General features: G+C 38.0%; 2 protein-coding genes across 3 annotated transcripts; both read left to right on the top strand.

Moving 5' to 3' along the window:
* The first annotated feature begins 263 nt into the window (after positions 1-263).
* On the top strand, positions 264-5,506 carry LOC103710091 (large ribosomal subunit protein uL3y). The gene is made up of 6 exons (XM_008795705.4): positions 264-403; positions 1,139-1,243; positions 1,878-1,988; positions 2,337-2,641; positions 4,420-4,829; positions 5,027-5,506. The coding sequence occupies exons 2-6, from the start codon at positions 1,159-1,161 to the stop codon at positions 5,283-5,285; spliced, it is 1,170 nt and encodes a 389-aa protein (XP_008793927.3). The 5' UTR covers positions 264-403; positions 1,139-1,158; the 3' UTR covers positions 5,286-5,506.
* Positions 5,507-6,375: 869 nt separating this feature from the next.
* Positions 6,376-20,211, top strand: LOC103710090 (polypyrimidine tract-binding protein homolog 3-like). 2 transcript variants are annotated; one of them, XM_008795704.5, is made up of 16 exons: positions 6,376-7,396; positions 7,660-7,732; positions 7,833-7,904; positions 8,001-8,077; positions 11,574-11,658; positions 13,423-13,555; positions 13,774-13,838; positions 13,931-13,980; positions 14,075-14,116; positions 17,384-17,435; positions 17,630-17,681; positions 17,769-17,782; positions 17,952-18,059; positions 18,158-18,301; positions 19,372-19,789; positions 19,886-20,211. In XM_008795704.5, the coding sequence occupies exons 2-15, from the start codon at positions 7,676-7,678 to the stop codon at positions 19,759-19,761; spliced, it is 1,341 nt and encodes a 446-aa protein (XP_008793926.1). In that variant the 5' UTR covers positions 6,376-7,396; positions 7,660-7,675; the 3' UTR covers positions 19,762-19,789; positions 19,886-20,211. The 2 variants fall into 2 exon arrangements, with proteins under 2 accessions (XP_008793926.1, XP_088562383.1); XM_088706257.1 differs by lacking the exon at positions 14,075-14,116 and having other exon boundaries at positions 7,145-7,396.
* Positions 20,212-20,992: the final 781 nt, after the last annotated feature.

Raw genomic sequence — 20,992 nt, 5'->3', positions numbered from 1 at the left:
ATCGCTTACATCATTTTTCTCTATTTCGTTTTTTTTAGGGTCACGCTTTCTGAACCTGAACCTGGGTTTGATGACCCAAACAAACTTAAAAATTTTCATCCCAACCTTGACTAACCCCATGTTCAACTTGCACTGCATACCTCAGGTTCTGCATTAACCAGGCAAGCCAGACCTACCGTGGGGTCAGCATGAAAATGTTGGGCCAGGGTCAGACCAATTACATTACAGCGCTAAAAAATTCCAAGGTGGGATTTTTTAGTCTTTTCAAAAGTGTCGAGATATATCCTTCTCCGCGCTCTCTCGCTCTCGCGTATATAAACCATTGCTAGGGTTTTGAGGAGCCGCCCGGAGACGAGAAGAGGAGGCCATCGCTGCCCCCACGTGGAGTCGGTGCGGCGCAGAGGTAATGATCCGGTCTTCCTTCCACTCTATTTCTTAGGGCTTCTCCGTTCCAGTTGTTCCTGTCAATTCGCGAAATCTCAACCTTGGAATTTGGATCCACTTAAGTGTCAGATTGGTGTCCCGTTTCTGAGAAGATTCTAGTGTTTCTTCGCAAAATGTGGTTTTGATTCTCCCTTTACGAACGGTTTAGGCTGTGACAAAGATGCCAATGCTGTTAACTCGTGGATCGAGTTTGATTCGTGTTGGATTAATTGTTCTCCTGTAAATATTTCGGTAAAAAACTTTTTACCTGCTTGCTTATGATCCGCGATTTTCATGTTGATTTTTCGGCAATTTTGTTTTTTTGGGTTAAATTCGTATCTTTGGATTTGTAATCTGGGCTCCTCGTGAACTGTTCATATATTTGATATAAAATACAATATCTGTCTACAAGAAATCCCCAGTTTTGTTATGTAGCAAGTAATTTATGAAAAGTTTTTCCTTCTATCAGTATGATTTTTTTTGATCTTATGATGACGATCCAAACACTGAAAGGAGCTAAATTTAATTTGCGATGTACTGAAACCAAATTCATGTGTTTGTTTTACTTCTTTATGTCAAACGATCACTTTTCTTCCCTTTTGATAGATATGGATAGTCTCTGTGAATAAATGTATGCTCAGATAGTTAAAACTGGATTTCGGGTTGTGATTATCCCCGGGTTTTGTTTCCATAACTTTACCTATTGGTATTTCAGGGTGAAGGGAACTAAATAAGATGTCTCACCGGAAGTTTGAGCACCCTAGGCATGGGTCCCTTGGGTTTCTCCCAAGGAAGCGAGCTTCTCGCCACCGCGGGAAAGGTAAACTTTATTGCCATCAATTTTGCAGAATCATTCATATTCTGTTTTGTATTTTATTTTTATGCCACCTATTTGTGTGTGTATGTTTTTCTTTTGTTCTCTCCATCTAACCAATACCAGGTTTTTCTTTTATTGTTCTCTTGGCTTTTATTGAGTTTTCCCTCTTGTTTTATCTGTTGGTTATTCTTTTTTCCTTTTAATTTTGAGCAACAAATTTGGTGCATGCACTATAAATAAATGTCTTTTATAGTATTGTTTTACTTTTTTTCCCCTGATGCTTTATCATTCCAAACATGTTATGTTGAAATATAATATTGTTAGTTTTCTCTTTTTCTCCTTTACAAGCTGATCTTTTGCTCATGTAAGTGTCACCGTTTTCCAGTACTTTTTAGACTTAATGCGAACTTTTGAAAATGTCAAATTGTTACATATGCAGTGTTTTTTTTGACATTGTTCTTATCATTGAAATGCTTTATATTGGCCTGTACTCTGCAAAGCCATGAAGTGAGGCTGTCTTTCCCCTTTTTTGATTGCATTTCATCCAACATTTCTTTGTCCCACTAAAAGTTTTTTACGCTACCTCATTCATGAGTTATGTACTAACATGATCAATATATGTAATTTCTTAATACAGTGAAGTCCTTCCCAAGGGACGACCCAACAAAACCGTGCAGGTTGACGGCCTTCCTTGGTTACAAGTCTGGAATGACTCACATTGTCCGTGAGGTTGAAAAACCAGGATCAAGTATGTACTCAATTTTTAGCTATTTTCTTCTTGTATATTATATGTTTGCAAATATTAATATGGTTAGCTTATGGATGCACTGCCTGTTCAGTAATCTTTCAAATGTATCTTTACAAATGGCTGATACATCTGTGTAGTGATAAGTCAAATATGTGCTTCCATTAGTTCTCTATGTGCTCAAAATGTTATGCTGTCATCATGTCAGCAGAAGTTATTATCATGAGGTAGCTCTGTTGATTTTTTTTTTGTTTGTTAATGATTCAATGTGTCCTTATAAACTTGATGCTCGTTAACATTGTACGAAAGATTATTGGTGTTTTCTATACCATGTTTTCTTCTGACATGCAGAGCTTCACAAGAAGGAGACATGCGAGGCTGTAACTGTCATAGAAACTCCACCAATGGTTGTTGTTGGAGTTGTTGGTTACGTGAAGACACCACGTGGCCTTCGCACTCTTAATACAGTGTGGGCTCAGCATCTGAGTGAGGAACTGAGGAGGAGATTCTACAAGAACTGGTACAAGAGCAAGAAGAAGGCCTTTACAAAGTACTCCAAGAAATATGAATCTGAGGAGGGAAAGAAAGAGATTCAGATACAGCTAGAAAAGATGAAGAAATATGCATCTGTTGTTCGTGTACTGGCTCACACTCAGGTAAAGTTTGAGAACATGGTTTCAACTCATGCATACTGTCATTTTCTTCTATAAGCTTCCTGTTTTTTGGTTTGTTTTTAATATTTCTCGATCTGTCATAACTGAAGAAAATGTTTGGCTAAGGTAGTCCTGCATGGTTGCTTTCTGGTTGCGCGAGATAAAAATCTGTCATCAATTAAGTAGGTCATACATTCCTCAAACTGTTGTTGTAAGTCCTTTGGCAGGTACTTAAAATTGCCCTAGAAATTGGCTAGGTTTGATATAAGGTTAAGAACAAATGTTGAAACCCAAATTCTTATATATCTGTTTGTTGCTTGTTTAAAATTGACTTGTCCAAGAAACTGACTATGGTTTATATAAGGGACCAATGTTGAAACCCAAAGTCTTGTATATCTCAGTAGATCAATAAAACCCATTCTATATAAATACGTGAAGGACTGTATGCTTGGATCCATGCTACATTGCTTGTTGGAGCTCCATAAGCTATGTATGATGTAGTCATGGTTGATCATGGTGTTGGGAAAGGTTAGGAGTGCTGCCTGCTGATTTATAAATTAGACAATGTTGACAGGTTAGAGGGGTTTATTTGGATAGCCCCTTGGTTATAGAGATGTTGATTAACTTTTTGACTAGGAAGAGGTATAATTCTTTTTCATGGTCACTCTCTTCCTTTCATGAATTTGAGATTGGGCATAGGATAGGAATCACTTTTGGTTGGAATTTTGCACATATAATCCTTATTTAGTTTGCATCTAAACTTTTAGATCTGAAGCTAGATTTTTAATGCTAAAATCAAGTATCAAAGTTCACAAAATCAACAAAATTGGATTTCTACTTCTCAAAATCTAGTCCTCGTCATGATATCTTGATTTTTTTAAAATTGCTGATGAATGAGTGAAATTTCTCAGGTCGAAATTTTCAGTTCTGTAACTTGTTGGAGCATATAAATTATACTCTTTATATACCTTATTTTGCTAAAATTAACAAATCATTGTAATCTGCAGCTTAATAAGCATATATAAGATGATTACACTTGCTAAAGATTACTGCTTACTTGCCAGAATGATTGTGTATTTATCTGTCTTTGTGTGTGCACTGGCAAGTGCACACATTCTGTCTGATGGATATTCTAGCTGACAAGGTTCTGTCTCCATTAGTTGGCATGACTGACATGCATCACCCTGTATGAATCTTGATAATCCTCTCATTTGACTATAAGCGTTCGAGGGATGCAGTTGAGCTTTGTTAAATATTTTGAGCTGCACTAGCTGATCATGTTATTCAAGTCATTTCTGTTTTCTCTAAGGGACTGTTTGGATGGCTGGGCTTATATTTGTGGATTAGCGTCTGCCACTAAAGCTTTTGTTTGAGAAGAGACGAAGAAGCGAGGAAGTTTGAACGATTAGGGGAACCTCTGATCCACAAATCCCACATTGATCAAAATTGGGAGTGGTGGTTTGACTCAATCTCCTGATTACTCCTTCTCTCCATCTTTGTTCTTGACTCTAAACTCTTCCAGTGCACATTGTTCCCTGAATATTGAGTTTGCGAAATCTGAAACAGGCCCTAATTGCTTACTTTTTCTGGGAGGCTGTGTGCCTTTCATTTTTTCAACATTATTGATATCTAGTCATATGAATTTACTACTGAAATTTCATGTGTTCATCTTTCTGATTATTTGGTCTTTCTATGAGTCAATTTTTTTCAATGTATGACCTTTTAATCTTCCATTTCCATTTTTTCTAACGAATGATGCTTTCTGCTTGTCTATGTTTTAGATAAGGAAGATGAAGGGTCTGAAACAGAAAAAGGCTCACTTGATGGAGATTCAGGTGAACGGGGGGACTGTTGCACAGAAGGTGGACTATGCTTACAGCCTTTTTGAAAAGCAGTTCCCAGTCGATGCTGTTTTCCAGAAAGATGAGATGATTGATATCATTGGCGTAACCAAAGGTAAGGGCTATGAAGGTGTTGTAACTCGTTGGGGTGTCACCCGTCTTCCACGCAAAACTCACAGGGGACTTCGCAAGGTTGCCTGTATTGGTGCATGGCATCCCGCCAGGGTGTCCTTCACCGTTGCTCGTGCTGGGCAAAATGGATACCACCACCGCACTGAAATGAACAAGAAAGTCTACAGAATCGGGAAAGTTGGAGATGAGACACATACTGCAATTACTGAGTTTGACAGGTAATCTTCTCGTCTTTAGATACTCATTTTGGCATTACGAAGATCTAGCTGAGATATCAATTAAAATTATCCTCCCATGTGCTTTCACTGCTTCCAATGCCGTCTGTCAGCAAAACAACAGAGCGTGGTTTTACATTGGCAAGACATTTGATCATATCCCTCTCACATGATGCATTCGATATCTTTTGTTTAAACAGGACTGAGAAGGATGTTACCCCCATGGGTGGTTTTCCTCACTATGGTATAGTGAAAGATGACTATGTTATGATCAAGGGTTGTTGTGTTGGCCCAAAGAAGAGAGTTGTCACCCTTCGCCAGTCCTTGTTGAAGCAGACTTCTCGTGTTGCTCTTGAGGAAATCAAACTCAAGTTCATCGATACCTCGTCCAAGTTTGGGCACGGACGATTCCAGACTACTCAAGAGAAGCAGAAGTTCTATGGTCGGCTGAAGGCTTGAGTTGTCTTTGCAAACATGGCAATAGATCATTTGATTAAATGTCTTCATTCAAGGCTCTGCTCTTGATTTTGGTCGGTTTACGTTTTCTTGAACATTCTAAAACTAGGAAATTCTGGACTTGTATGGTGATGAGCTACAATTTCACCCGTGTTTTTTCCTCTTATGTTGAGTTAAAGTTCGTTCGAGAAAATATGGAATTTGAAACAATTGGCTTTGCATCAGTCTCGTTTACATGGATTGAAGTTGGATTTAGTTTACAGCTTATGGTGTCATTGATATCTCATTTTTTTGGTTTACCGTCTGCCGTTATTCTTTAAAATTGTTCCATTGTATGATTTGCAATATAGGTCTGGCTTGAGTTTCACGATGATATGAGAATCTTTCATCATTCTTTAGAGGATGATATTGGGACTTCAACTATTAAGGTGATGGTTAAAGAGGATTAAATCCTGTAAGTTGTTTCTACTTGCATGGTAGGAGTAGAATTTTACCAATTGTTACACAATTTGTCATTAGTGTCATTCTTTAATTTTTTTTTTGGGTCAAAATGATCCTCTGGCGTAAAATTTGATCTTAGTGGACGGGTCTGTGCAGCGCTTGGAAACCGGTCCTGACAGTTAATGGGTGCTGGGACATGGGCTGGCGGTTCAATCAACATTGTATGAGAATGACATGATATGAATCTATTTTGCTTTTGGAATAAACTATGTTTTATATGATGGAATTAATTATTTTCGTCTAGGTGGAAGTAGTAGTTTTAATTCAATCTGTTAAATGTTCATTTTTCCCTGAGAAGAAATGTTACTTTTGTTATGAAATCTTTATTAAGCCCTTAATAAACGAATTTACTTCTAACAAGCCATACGCATTTGTAACACTAATACTTTGAAGTTGATGAGAGTGAACGGTCCGACGTCATAAGACCGTAGGTCTCATTTTGAGATCCAAAAAATAAAGAAAGAAGACGAGAAAATCATAAGCAGTGAACGGTACAGCCAATCCAACCGCACCGTCAACCAGCCAAATCCTGGTCCCGATTCCATTCTGGTTTTGGCGCGCTTACAAAGTGGAAGCCAGGGAAGATCTCCCCGGAGGCGCGCGCTAACTGGAGCAAGCGTATCAATTCGTCGAACGGTTGGTGGGCTCCTTCCGAGCGTCCTCGTCCGTGATCGTCTCTTACTCCTGGTCGGTCGCGGCTGGCGGCGTCCAGATCGGGAGAAATCCGGTCGTGATCTCCCCGGAGGGTGGCGTCCGGAAGCGGAGCTCGCCCGTTGCCGGATTTGGCTGGCCGAAGCCGTCGTAGGGAAGAGATCTCACCAATCCCTCCCCTCTGCTGCGGGCCTGAAACAGAGGGAGAGATCTCCCCGTTCACGACCTGGTCACCGGCCGCCCCTCCGCCTTCTTCTTCGACCTCACCAGCGTCGCCACCCACACGCGGCCGCCCGCGGCTTTGTATTCTTCTAGGGGTCCGCCGCCGTCCCGTTCCACCTGCATCGCCGGCCGCCCGCGGCCTCCGAGCAGAGGTCTTTCCGGCACCCGCGGACTCTTCCGGAGCTGAGAACTTTCCGCTGAGGTGGCAAGAATGTTCGCGTGGCGGTATATTATTGGTCCAGTGCACTGCTGAGCTGGGACGCCTGGTGTAGGTTCAATCCTGCTGGGATAACTTACGCCGCAGGCCCAAATAACATCAACACAACCACGCGGCTCTTTCAAATCTCGGACGTCAATGTTAGCCCCTTCAGACGGGCGATATCATCGAACGGCCATTATTTTCCCATCTGAAACCCCATGCGTAACGACCAATCAAGCCCTGGGGGAATCGTCGAATCGAGAAAGAAAGACCCTCGTTGTTCCGAGGAGCAGAGTAAGACTTCTAATCGGTTCGGTGGTCGCGAACTTAATAAGAAAGATCCAGAGCTAGGGTAGTTGCCGCTCCATCGCCCCATTTCGAGCCCAATCTTGTCCTCCGATCTTCCATTTCCACGATTTAAAAGCGAGCCGGATAGAGGAGAAAAACCCTAGCCAAAGTCTATTATCTAGATTCCGTATCGCTAGCTCGGTTCCCAAATCCTTGGAACCCTCGCAGATCCTCGGATCTCTCGTTTTGCAAGGTGAGGTCTCGCACTGCTGTTGGATCTGCTACTTTTTGGTGTTCTAATTCGGTATGAGGAACCGTAGCTTGCGTTTAGTGCAGTGGTGGTCATCTACGGTTTCTCGTGGCTCCGATTTTGAACTCTCTTTGCTGTTTTTGTTGTTTGTTCTCTGTCTTCGAATCGAAGGAATGGGTAGAAGTCTTTTTTTCACTATTTATGGTTTGTCTTTTGGAAAAAAATAGTGAAAGATATCGACATTTTGCTGCTATTTTTGTTTGCAGAAGAGATCGAGCAAGGATGACGGAGCCCTCCAAAGTCATTCACATCCGAAATGTTGGGCATGAAATTTCTGAGGTGTTTTTTTTTGGAAATTTTTTGAATGTATTCTTGCAACTGAAGCACGTAAGCTTCTCTCTTTTCGGTCAATTTGACATATTTATTCCTTTTTCTACAGAATGACCTTCTTCAGTTAGTGCAGCCATTTGGCCCTGTCAGTAAGCTTGTGATATTACGGGCTAAAAATCAGGTTTTACACTTTATTTTATGTATTTCACTGTTTCTCTTTTCGTGGTGATTTGTATGGATTACTCGTGAGTTAGCTGGTACCTTCCTATTGTCTCAGGCTCTTATCCAGATGCATGATTTGCCTTCCGCTGTTAATGTCCTGCAGTACTACACAAATGTTCAACCAAGTGTCAGGTATTGTTTTGGACATCGACCACCCGCCCGCCCGCACACCGCCCCCCGGCGCGGGCGGGCCCTGGTTCTCATTTGTTTTTATTGCCCTAAAGGGATGCTACGTTATGGTGGTCACGATAAGTTTTTTCCCCTTGTTTATTTATGTGTTTACGAGACTAATTAGCATGCATATGCAGTCTTAGGAACCACATTTTTAAACAGCAAGATTTAGATTGCTATATCGGTCCTCGGCTTAAAGAAAATCAATACAGCAAAGTCCAACAGATTTATATTCTTAAGAATGACATAAAGCTTCTTCCCAAAGTAGGTAAGAAAGTTGGAATATTATTCAAATTGATGCTACTTTGCATTCTAATGGACTCCCAGTTCCTGGTTGATCACAAATATTATTGAAGAGATATCAGATAACAAAGCTGCTAGGACTTCTGTTGTAATTACTTGAAAAATATCATAAAGGGATTGTTCTGTGAAAAAAATGTCAAAAACAGAAGTAAATATATGAATTACCTCTTTGCAAAGTTCTCTTGGATAAGCCTTTTCTCATTTTCCATGAAAATTTTATATCTCATAGATTTTTATTTGTATGGCAGCTAATACCACATATAGCGTACACTTTATTAACATTGTTTTAGTAACTTAGGAAGGCTATCATGTACCAAGACTTTCTTTTGACCCAAAATCCAACTAAAAACTTCGGGTGCCCGTCCAGACTACAAACAAAGCAGAAGTGAAGCTTTGCACGGCATCGTGTTCACATGACACATACCGATACACATTTGATCACTAACTTTTCAATGGATAAAGGATTTTCTGGTAGTGCTCTTGTTTGTATGTGGGTTGTCTTTCGAGGTTGTCACTGTGGCTTTTGAGATTTTTAATCCAACATTTTTCTTTCTTAGATACTATAAACTACCCTTTTTTTGGTACTTAAATGTCTCATTCGTGTCAACAGATTATGCTTCAATTTGATTTGCTATCAATGAATCATAACCATAATGCTAACCGTCAGTCATTGTTCCAACTATTTGGAAGTGGCTTTATTAATTCTCATTTTCCAAGCACTCCTGTCCAGGGCTGCCTCTGATATTATTTCAAACTCTGCAATGTCCTTTTTACAATTTCCATTCATGTAACCTTTGGTTTTCCCTCCTCTTTAAACATGTTTGCATCCTTTAGCATACATTAAAACCCATCCTTACTGGAATCCTCTCAGATCCCTTTTTTTGACATGCCCATACCATCGAAATCTGATTATTCCTCCGTCCTCATCATTGTCCTTATGTTGTGCAACCTGTACTGCTTTTACTCATATTGCCCTCTATTCTACCTAGTTTTACTGCATAACCATCTCAAAATTCTCATTTCTGCTACATTTAACTTACTTTCATGGACCTTATTTATTGCCAAACTTTCTGAGGGATGCAAAATTTTCTTAGTAAAAAAATTGAGAACAAATTTTATTTTTCTTTTTGATTTGAAGCTGAGTGAGATCCTTGTAATTTGTTTTCCTCTCACACCACACTCACATGGTATTATTGGTGTAGTTCAACCTTTACATTTGGTTGTTGCTTTTGTTTCTTTACCTCAGTATGGTGCTAGTGTCATCAACTCAGTACTGACCACCGTCCTTGGGGAAGAGCCATTTTGTTGGTTATATGTTCACTTGCTAATAGGTCTTTAGGAATTCCAAGTTATTTTTTTCATCAAGTGGTTGATTATATTTATGATTTTTGTTCTGGTACACTAATTAATAGCTTTTAAGATATGAATATCTACAGATTTGTATTATTATGTTAATTGATCTTAAGTAGAATGAGATAAATGATAAACGAATCCTATTCGTCTGGAAGATGTGAGAGAAGGGGCTTAAGTTGATGCTAAACTACTCTTGGGCTATAGTAACATGAGAGGAAGAACTACATGATTAACTTAAGTTCAATTATCCTCCTTTTACTGTGATTTTAATCATGCTTTATTATTGTTTGGTAGCTATTCCACACTTTGCAGCTGGTGTTTTTGGATTCCGCCCCCCTCCCTCTCTTTCTCTCTCTCTCTCTCTCTCTCTCTCTCTCTCTCTGTATGAACTGTGAACTTCCAAAGCCTATAACAGAGATGGCTAGATTAAATCATGGAGACAAATTTGGCAGTCATGATTGTTGGATTTCATTGATGAGGTGATCTGGTAATCTTGTTCTGGATTCTCTGTTATAAGCAGATTTGGCAAGGGGTAGTTAATCTTGGCTGGATTTGAAAATGAATTTGATCCCACTTGAAATTTAAATATTTTTTAAAGTTCTTTAGAATTTGATTATTCCTTGAAAAAGATTACCAGGTCTTGTTGAGTTGCAATGAAAATTTGATTGTTGGATTCTAGATATTGAGATTAATGAAATAATATGGTTTCCTGCACTAATGGCGCCAAGAAATTGGTAACAGTGGATTGCCTTTGACATGAGTGCATTGTTAGTATCTGTCACGTGTTGTTGTTGACATATAGTTTGGTAGCTATGAGCTCCATTGACACTCGAAGCCTGCCAGGCCTTAAATGACTCCCTTACATGGGTCTAGGTAGGTGCCTGGTGGATTTTGCTGTGATATTTTGGGAGAGAAAAGGGGCACTGTCAATAAATAGGAACTGTCTTTGCTGTATGATCCTTGAAAAATGGTGCTATATGAGTGACAATTTAAGTATGGTTTGAGCAAAAAAGTAGCTGTTATCAGCTATCTTTGTGGTCTCAAGTCAAGTAGGTCTGGTGGGAACATTTGATTCTCGGTATGCTATTGTGGTTCTTCCATTTCATTAAAGTAAGGCCACTTTTTTGGAATTTTTGACAATCGATTGAAATTTATTGATCACCTCTGTTTGTAAAAGTTCATGCAATTGTGTTCATGTTTTGAAAATATATTTATATGTGCTAGTTAACGAACTGATTCAATATCTTCCAAGATCAAGTTATATCTGTGCCTATGTGAATGTAGGCTTTATTTTTGGGTTAGACTTATGCATGCATCATTGTCCTTCCTAAAAGTGGAGCTCCTCAAACATTGTCTCTGACACAATGACTAGCTTTGGGAATATTCTCCCATCGCACATTGCATGTACTAAAGAACTCTTCTAGGTTCTTCTTATCCTCATTCGCAATGCATTAAATGTGAATCAGAAGTTCATATGTATGCTGTCAAGTGTAATTTTTTGGCTCAGTCTCTAGCCTGTTATGATGGTCATCATGTACATAAAATATTATAGGACTATGGCGCAGCTTGTGGTGGATGTTCGTTTGTGGTATCTAATGTCTAATATTTTGATCACTTGGTATCCTTTGTTTACTTCATTTTGGCTATAGATGATTAGAGTCCTATATTTAACTGAAATGGGTTAACTTAATCTCTCATATGCTAAAATCCCTGCCTACTCAATATTAGTTTTTATTTTTTAAATTTTATCAAGAATTTTTTTTACAAGTATCTGACCTGGGTTACAATGTTGCAAGTTCAGGGGAAGGAATGTTTACATCCAATTTTCTTCGCATCAGGAACTGACAACAGCAGACCAGACCTCTCAAGGACGGAAGAGTGATCAGGTTAGTGATTGAATAAGTGAATTAATTATAGTTGTATGTACAGATGTGATTTTCTGAATCCATTTCAAGAAGATTAAATTTCAAAAATAGGGCATTCTGTTTGTTATCTTGATGTTTATTGACTGTTTGAGATGGTTTGGACAGTTTGTTTGAGTAACCAGTGACTTGTTATGTAAAACTGATTTCAACTATAGCCTGAGAATTATTATGCTCCTTCCTACATTCGTGTTCCTATATCTCCATTTTGGTATTTTGTAAATCAATCGGTAACTATGGACTCAGGACTTTCATGCAGCAAAAAAAGATGTTTGCTCGGCACTCATTTCTCCCCAACTTCTTTTGAGTCAAATATAGTGTGAATTCAATCATTTTTCAGCAAAACTGTCCAATTCTTCGTTATGATAATGAATTTACATAGGTGGATTATGTTGCTTCTTAAGTAGAAATCCACTCCTTTTAGGACACCTAACCAGTTTTTCTTATTTTGCATACTGATAGTACATGTATACTGGAGACTAGGTATTATGGTATGTAGACTAGCATGCTGATTTTGTAGGTAGAAAGCCTATGTCATGGCAGTCAAATCTATCTTTCTTGGAACAGAGCTTCAGCACTATTTTGAATTGTAATTCATTGTTGGTGAAAGTAACTTTGGTGCTTTCCAACCCGCTCATAAGTGGTTGTGTTGAAAAATGTTGTCAAACATAACTGAACCATGTTTTGTCAATCAAGTCAATCCCATATATATTGGAAAAAGCATGCTAGTCAAGGGTAAAAGTAAGGAGAATGTAAGCACATATGCCTAGGCAGTTGTCTTCCTTCAAGGGAACTAACTTTCTTAAACGTGTGCTCTATGTTAAATGTTTCAAACATGCCTATGCAGTCCTCTACCTATCGCAGGGTAGAACTGGTGTCTGTGATCAGCAATTCATGCTAGATGCATTTGGCATTGAGATATTATTTGCTTTTAAAAGACTGAGAAAGTGTGTAGTTTTAATTATGTAATTGTGGATTTGATCATATTTGCCATTTTGGAAGATATCTTATTAAGTCAGCAAATAGTCACGAGACTTCGTACGAATTAGGTGGCCATTGCTGTATTAAGCATTTTGAGTATAGCACATTACATTTTGTGGTTTGAGAGAACTGCTAATAGTGAATCCTATTTGGTGACCTGCTACTGTTTCTATATATTTTAGAAACTTGAGATAATATAACTAGCAGAAAACCTGGGTTTAGAAACTCTACGTAATGCATGTCAGGTTGAATTATAATGTATTATGGGTAGCATCCCGGGATACTTATATTAACCATGAAAGTACTTACAGTACACCCCTATAATGAATGTATGTATCTATATATGTATGTATGCATATGTGTGTGTATGTGTGTCTGTGTATTTGTGTATGTGTATGTGTGCTTGGCCAACTGTGAGAGACATGAGTGGGCATTCCATGTGTTTCTATACTTGTGGTAATGATAATAATGATATAATCAAGTTACAGGGTTAATTGCATGTGTGGGAGAAGAGACATTTTAGCAAATTTTACTTGAGGACTTTTTAACAATTTATCTGTGTCGTATATTTTTCTTATTTTCCTTACCTATCTATTCACCTCCATACATACTTCTATATAGCTCAAATTTTAAGTAATTTATTCTCTCTACAGTTTCTTGTTCTTTCAACTATATATTCTTCTCTATTTATTCCTCTCTCTCTCTTTCTCTCTCTGTCTTTATGATGGTCTGCTATGGGGCACTCAGGATTCACAACCCAACCGAATCCTCTTAGTTACAATTCATCACATGCTCTATCCTATAACAGTGGAAGTTCTGCATCAAGTGTTTTCTCCTCATGGATTTGTGGAGAAGATCGTCACATTTCAGAAGTCAGCTGGTCAGCTTCTTCAAGTCTTCTCACTCTTCTCTTTTAAGTCTTTCTGGATTTTATAACTGGTTGGGTGGATTTTATATTATGCATTTGTTTGTATATTTGTTTAAAATATTTTTTCTCAGTTTGATTGCTATGATTTATATTTCATGATACCTACTTTCTTTCATGCTATGAAGACCATGCAGTAGATATTTAGAATGTTCCTTTTCCTAATTGTGTAGGTTTTCAAGCCCTTATCCAGTATCAATCACGCCAGAGTGCTATGCAAGCAAGAAGTACACTGCAAGTATGACATTTATATTCTGTTTAGTTTCCATAGTTGCCTGGTGCCTTCGGATCAGGAAGCTGATATTAATGATGGTATGGTTATTTATGTAGGGCCGCAACATATATGATGGTTGTTGTCAGCTAGATATACAGTTTTCCAAGTATGTTCCTTCTAGACTGGCAATTATTTGGTTATTTCTTTGTTCCCCGTGTTGTAGATTTCTTACTGGTTTCTTTTTCCTGTTCAAAATCCAGTCTCAATGAGTTACAAGTTAACTACAACAACGAGCGGTCTAGGTATGTTGACAACTAGAATGCCATTTGATGTATCTGATATTAAGAAAAAATCTTGTATTTGTACTATATGATTTCCAGTTGCCCAGTTCGGGACTGACTATTTGGAGTAGTCTATTGTTAATGGTCAATCACATTAAAGGTGACCACATCTTTTTAGTGGACGAGAAAAATATCAAAAATTATGAGAAGATGCAAGCAAATCCTTTCTGAGATTGATAAAAGGTAAGAAAAAAACCAAAATTATTTTGAAAGTACAAGGGGAACGCTTTTTTTGAGGGCAAGAATAGAGGGTCTCTTTTGGTGAAACAATGTGTCCTGTTACCTATCACTCACGAACCTATAGGGGATTAAAGGCTTTGCAGTACAATATTGTCAAAATTACCTTTGCTATTCCTTATCCGAATTCTGAATTACATGGCATTGAGTATTCGGGCTTGCATGCTCCTTGAATTCCTCCATTATCAAGTTTAGTGTTAGTGGGATTTGGCTTAGATTTTAGATTTTTCATTGCCAACAAAGGTAACAGAAGCTTTAGTTGAGCAAGTATAATATACTAAATAGACTTGATGGTCCATGATCTCGTCCTGTATAAAGTGAATGGTGTTTTCATGTTAATGTTGACTCCTTTTTCTGCAATGATATCAATCGTGAGGTTTCTTTCCAATGTAATTGTACAACATAAAAGACGAACCTTGTGGGGGAATCGTTCGGTTTCAGCAACAATCAGTAATCTTATTCACTTGATATGTGGTAAATTTAAAGAATTAGGTTTGCTATATGAATAATTTGATACCGTTTTATGATCTGCTTTCAGTGAACTATCTAAATTAATGACGTCTTCGTTGCCTTATCTTTATATGAGATAAGGCTCTGGTTTGAAACTAGGATGCGTATTGATGTGGACTTAAACTCAAGCTCCTTGTGATGTACTTTAATGCAATTGAGGAGAATTTCTGACCAATTGCATTATCTCACTACCTTAACAGTAAAAGTTCTTTAGAAGCAAGAATGGAAAATAATCCACTGGCATTTCTTACTAACAAAACCTCTTCTATGATAGAAAACATGCAATTGACCTTACTCTTCTCATCTCATTGGGTTTCTTTCATGAGTTCCATACACCACCTCTCCAGCAGAAGTAATCCAATAATCACTGACTGATGCCTAATAATACTACTGCAACATTAAAAGCTTAGGCTAATCAACTCTTTGTGGTCAAACTAAAACGTTTTTTCCTGTCCTTTCAAACACTAAAGCTCATCAATTCCTCAAATCTTTTAGACCTAGCCATACACTTCCATATCACTTTGATGATTGGGTGTCTCCATCTTGCTCATTTCTTCATCCACCTACTGCCTATCCAATCCCCCTGCATTCATTTCCTGCTTGATATTCTGCAACTGCAAGCCACTTTTCATTCCAAATCCTCTGCGCTAGGCTTTTTGAAACTTGGGCATTCCCCCTTCTACAATCCAGGATGTGCCACCCCCCCTCCCCCACAAAAGAAACATATACAATGAGAAATATGTTAGAATGTTTCTTAGAAAAGCCGTGGCTTAGATCTAACTATGGCAAATAAATTAAAGGTGGATTGGCATGAAATTATCCAAATAGAAAAGAAAGCTCCATAATGCATGTACTCAGAATCCTGTTCAATATGAAAACTAAAGTTCTCATCAAATTAAGACTGTAAATAAGCCATATCAAAGGAAAATGTGAATTAAAGAGGATCTTACTCCAAATCCAATGAGATCACCGCCATGTCATATTTCTCTTGTAGTATTTATATATTTTCCATCTTTCATGGGTTATCATTCCTCTGTCGTGTAGATGATTCACTTCTCCATTTTCATACTGATTGAGGTCAGATCATCGTCCATGATTCTTTTTTCTGTTTCTCCTTTATCCATGCCATATTTGTTTCATATATTATTAATATTGCAGGATAACTGGTTGGATCCATTTTTTGTCAGAATAATCATTTATTTTTTTTCAAGAGTAGGTGTTTCAGTATTTGATATGATAATGGCGAAGAATAACTAATCTACTCTTACAGATATTGCCAAGAGACGAGCATAAAGGACTAATGGGTCAATATTGTAGCATAGATTAGTTAAATGCTGGGCATTATATAATTGGAATGGTCCCAAGTCTACAAGACTTGAATGGATTATCAATAAATTTAAAATATTTTCACTTTCAAAAAATATTCTTATTAATTATAGAGTTAAAATATTTTTATTAATTATAAATCTGTCGTTAAATGTGGTTCAAATGACATTTCAATTTTGTGAAACTGCTATCATGTTAAAAAGAATGCAAACTTTTTAAAATTTTAACTGTTACTATTATTTTGTTGTTATGAGCCATTACGTTATCATGAAATTATCACAAACATATAAGCAATCTAATATGAAGTTAATTTTAAAATATTTTTATAATAATTGATCATATTAAATTATGACAGTTTATAATGATTTTAGATCATTGTCATTATGTGACTGTAGCATAATTGTTTTAATCACATTGTCTCATTGTCTTTCCCGTTTTTGTATTTGCCCATTTATCCCACACCATCACCCCTCTCCCCACCGTGTCTGAAGCTGTAGTCGTGGCTCTGCCCTTGTACAATATCAAGTTGGTGATTGCCATTTAAAGAAAGGAGCAGTATCCTTAATTAACAAAATGATCTCGGTCCGCCTGGCCATATTTAACCTTCTTCAATCAAGTTAGAGCCATTCACCTTATGTCTGTGCATAAGCTGGAGGCTGAAATGCATCATGATCTCATGACCATCTGTTTCATTCGAGAACATTTTAACTAAATTTCAAAAAAAAAGGCATCCAATTAAATTAAGGTAGGAGGAAACTAATGTTGGGTGACCATCGATAAATATTTTCCAAAGCAAGGGGGCATTATTATATGTTTAAGGGTTTGTATGAAGTTGACCCTCCTGCAAATTCTTGGTGCAGCTAATGGAGGCTACTCCCTTTCTCTTGGTAAACTTTTTTTACAGAAAAACTCCATCACCAGGATTTCTTTGAGGTTGTCAAATTTAACTATATGATTGATTACTTTAATAACTAATTAACTATACTATACTGTATCAAAAAAAAAAAAAACTATTTAAGGAAAAGCAATTGTTGTGTCTTGGTCTTCTTTTTATTCATTCTTGCATGTTTCTCTTTTTTTCCCTTCCATGTCCTTTTCGTTTATCTTAATACAGATTTTGCTATTTTGCTAAATGTGCCCGTTATCCTTGTTCAGAGATTTCACAAATCCATCTTTACCTACCGAACAGAGAGGTAGATCATCGCAAGTAAGTTGGATTTTCATTGGCTTTGGTTTTTTTTTTTTTTTGCCCAGCACCCTCCCACCCACCCACCCACCCCCTGCGGTTTTTTTTTTGCTCTAGCAGTCAAATGCCGAAAGTGTACCTTTTTCGAAGCTAAAATTTTTCTTTTAATACTTTGTATCATTTATTGTCTCATTTCTTTGTTTTATTTGAGGCAGCCTGGGTATGGTGATGCAGGAGGTTTGTACGCACTTCAACCTGGAGCCAGAGGTGCCTATTCTAAGTTCCTCTCTTACTCAAGTCTTTATTCATCATCCATTCGCTGATATTTCTTTTTTTGGATTCTTTTTGTTTCAGTTGCATTTGCACAGGTGAGTATTTGTTGAGCCAAATCTGAGTCATTAGCAGGTTATGTTTATTTGTGATGCCATTTTCTTAATTAATTTGAGTAACATGCAATTTCATTTATATTTTCCTAATGGCTACAAAAAAACTTCTCACAATTATATTTGCATGCCATGTTATCATTGTTTTTATTAGATGAGCAATGCTGCGGCAATTGCAGCTGCATTTGGTGGCGGTTTGCCTCCTGGAATAAGTGGTACTAATGACAGGTGCACAATCTTGGTCACTAATTTGAATCCTGATGTAAGTCTAACTCTACCCATTCTATGATTTTCTCCTTTGCTCCTCTAGCACTCCTCACACAGGGCTGCTTAATCCTTCAATTTGTATTATGACTGTAGAAAATTGACGAGGATAAGCTTTTTAATCTGTTTTCAATATATGGCAACATCATAAGAATCAAGCTACTCCGCAATAAACCAGATCATGCACTTGTTCAGATGGGGGATGGGTTTCAGGCTGAATTGGCTGTACATTTCTTGAAGGTTTGCTTGTTCTTGACCTCTCTTGTACTTTAACTTTATTAGCTTTAATTGTTGAATCACCATTTGGTCTCCAAGATATGGATTGTTGGAAAATAAATTAGTTGCAACAATGTTAATTTTTCTTCAGTTGTATTCATCAAGTCATAATTGGAAAATATTCACTTGGTGCTTCCTAATTATTGGTGCTTCCTAATTATTGATTATGTCTTGATATGATCGGTGAATCTATATGGAAGATGAATCCTTGTTAGGAATTAATGGTGAACAATGGCAGAAGTCAACCATAGATGGAAAGGATTCTTGGCAATTGTTATTTTTGTTTTTCTATGAGTGCTTGAATAACTTAGTATTATGTGACATGACAATTTGGATTTATTTACCTACTGTTTACTGTGCTTCCAAAAACCTTGTCAGTTAATCCACAGAAAAAGCCTTTTCAATTTCTGATGTAACTGTGCACTGTCATGCTATAACCTGAACGCCCTTTATTCATCAGTTTTCAACTTTTCTACCTGCGCTGTCAAACAAAAGTATTTTCGTGATGAGTTCCATCTCTCTGTTGTCAGCAACTTCAACCTTCGTTTAATTTTCATATGTAGCGGCTAGTCTATATCTGCAAACCGTGCTGAAATAGATAAAAACAAGCCGCTACATTTTATCTCTTGTGCATACCATGAATGACCAGAAGATTTCTTATGTAGGCAAATGTAGAGCAAAATGATCTCCCAACATATTTTCGGATAGAATGCTGTCGGTGCACGTTTAATTACTGTTTCTTTGTGCCGATAGACATCTTGGAACTGAAAAGCCTGTGCTTAGTGGTCCCATTATTGGTGACTACCCCGCTTATTGATTGGACAATCACTGCAAGTGGTTTGTGTAATAAATGCCACTGAGAATGGAATAAATACATTTCCCTTCTCTCTCTTGATAATTGTGAAAACTGGAACTCTGATGCTTAGAGCTTACCTGCCTGTTTCCAGCTTGATCTGGTCCACATTCCATTACTTTGAATTTGGAGTACCTTGAATTGTCCTGTTTGCTTCATTTTTCTTCCCCTTTTATGTCAGGGTGCAATGTTGTTTGGGAAGAGAATGGAGGTGAACTTCTCGAAGTATCCAAACATCACGCCAGCCCCCGACACCCACGAATATGCTGGGTCCAGCCTTAATCGCTTCAACAATAATGCAGTTAAAAACTACCGATATTGCTGTGTTCCAACCAAAATGATCCATGTGTCAGCTCTCCCTCAGGACATCACAGAGGATGAAATTGTGACTCACCTGGAGGAGCATGGCCCAATTGTAAACAGCAAGCTTTTTGAGGTCAATGGGAAGAAGCAAGCCCTGGTTCTGTTTGAGAACGAGGAACAGGCTACTGAGGCTCTGGTATGCAAGCATGCAAGCACCGTTGACCGGTCGGTCATTCGTATTTCCTTCTCCCAGCTTCAGAGTATTTAGATTGACCTTTGGATGGTGGGAGATAATGGTGGGTGTGCTCCCTCTTTTTCTTGCACTTGGTACTTGCATACATTTTTTTTGGTGGGAAGAAGACTGGCACATTTTGGATTTGTGTTTTGTGTAGGCTTCTATGATAGTACGGAATGACCATGGCAACTATGGACATGTATGTCTCGGTTCTAGCCATCTTTGGCAGCAGAGGTGGTGATCGGCTTCCTTCGTCTAAAAGTTCCTTTTCGTAGTTAATTTTGCAGTGGTGGAGCTCATATATGGATATATTAGTAGTGGCATGTGTCCTTTATCATGGTTGCTTGTCCTCGACGCAGCCTTTCAAGTTCTTGTCATTTTTTTTTTGTCTTGTATAAAGCTCATTTGCGAACTAATCATGAAAACATGTTGGTCAAGTGTAAGCGTTGAGTAATGAAGGGATGTTGGTTTTTCGAGTACCTATATGTGACAGAAAGCTGTGGAATGAGTGATAGAAACTAGCATGTTGCTATTTTTTTAATAGTCATTCAGGATCCAAAGTTGCTGCTGCAGCTTGCACGGTCTGCAGGGATGGAGATTTCAAAATGTTATGTGCCAATGGAAAGCAAAACCAGCAAGAGTGACTTTATAATGGTAACTTAAAAGGCAGGAGTGCAAAGTACATTAGAATTCATACTGTTCAGCTTAATGTCCGGGTTGCTGGTTTCTCCCGGGCTCGTTTAATCTTCGGTGCAAGGTCACGTTTTTCATGGAGCAGCAGAATGTATGTGCTGCGTGTGATCTATGTTTGTATTCTCTGCGACAAGTCTGGGGGCTTCTTTCATCATAGAAAAAGAACCAGAAAGAATAATCTGTATGAATTCTCTCCAGCTTGGGGCTGGATTGGAGAAATCCAGTTTCGAATCATGGACCATCCGTGATTGGAGATGCGGCAGGTCCAGCAGGCAAGACGGTGCAGCTCGTTTTATATATGAAATGCTAATTGCTAGCAGTGTGAGTGGACACAGTTTCTGAAAACGAAAATGGCTTCACTAATATCTATTCTCAGTGATGAAATGGTAAATCGAAGTTAAACAGAATTATAATCCGACTGAAGTTTAATTTGATTTCTAGTTCTTCCATTCTTAACGAGAAACAGACAAGCATTAAGTGACCTCATTTTCTGAAACAACGTAGTAAGAGAGGCAATTTAGGAGATAAGGAATTAGAAATACAGGGAGGTCCTATCTTCCAATCATGGCCA

The sequence above is a fragment of the Phoenix dactylifera genome, chromosome 11 (genome assembly GCF_051530095.1).
Source record: "Phoenix dactylifera cultivar Ajwa chromosome 11, Ajwa_hap1_PhDact_Kaust_v1.1, whole genome shotgun sequence".
NCBI lineage: Eukaryota > Viridiplantae > Streptophyta > Magnoliopsida > Arecales > Arecaceae > Phoenix > Phoenix dactylifera.
This window is presented reverse-complemented; position numbering and strand designations above follow the sequence as displayed.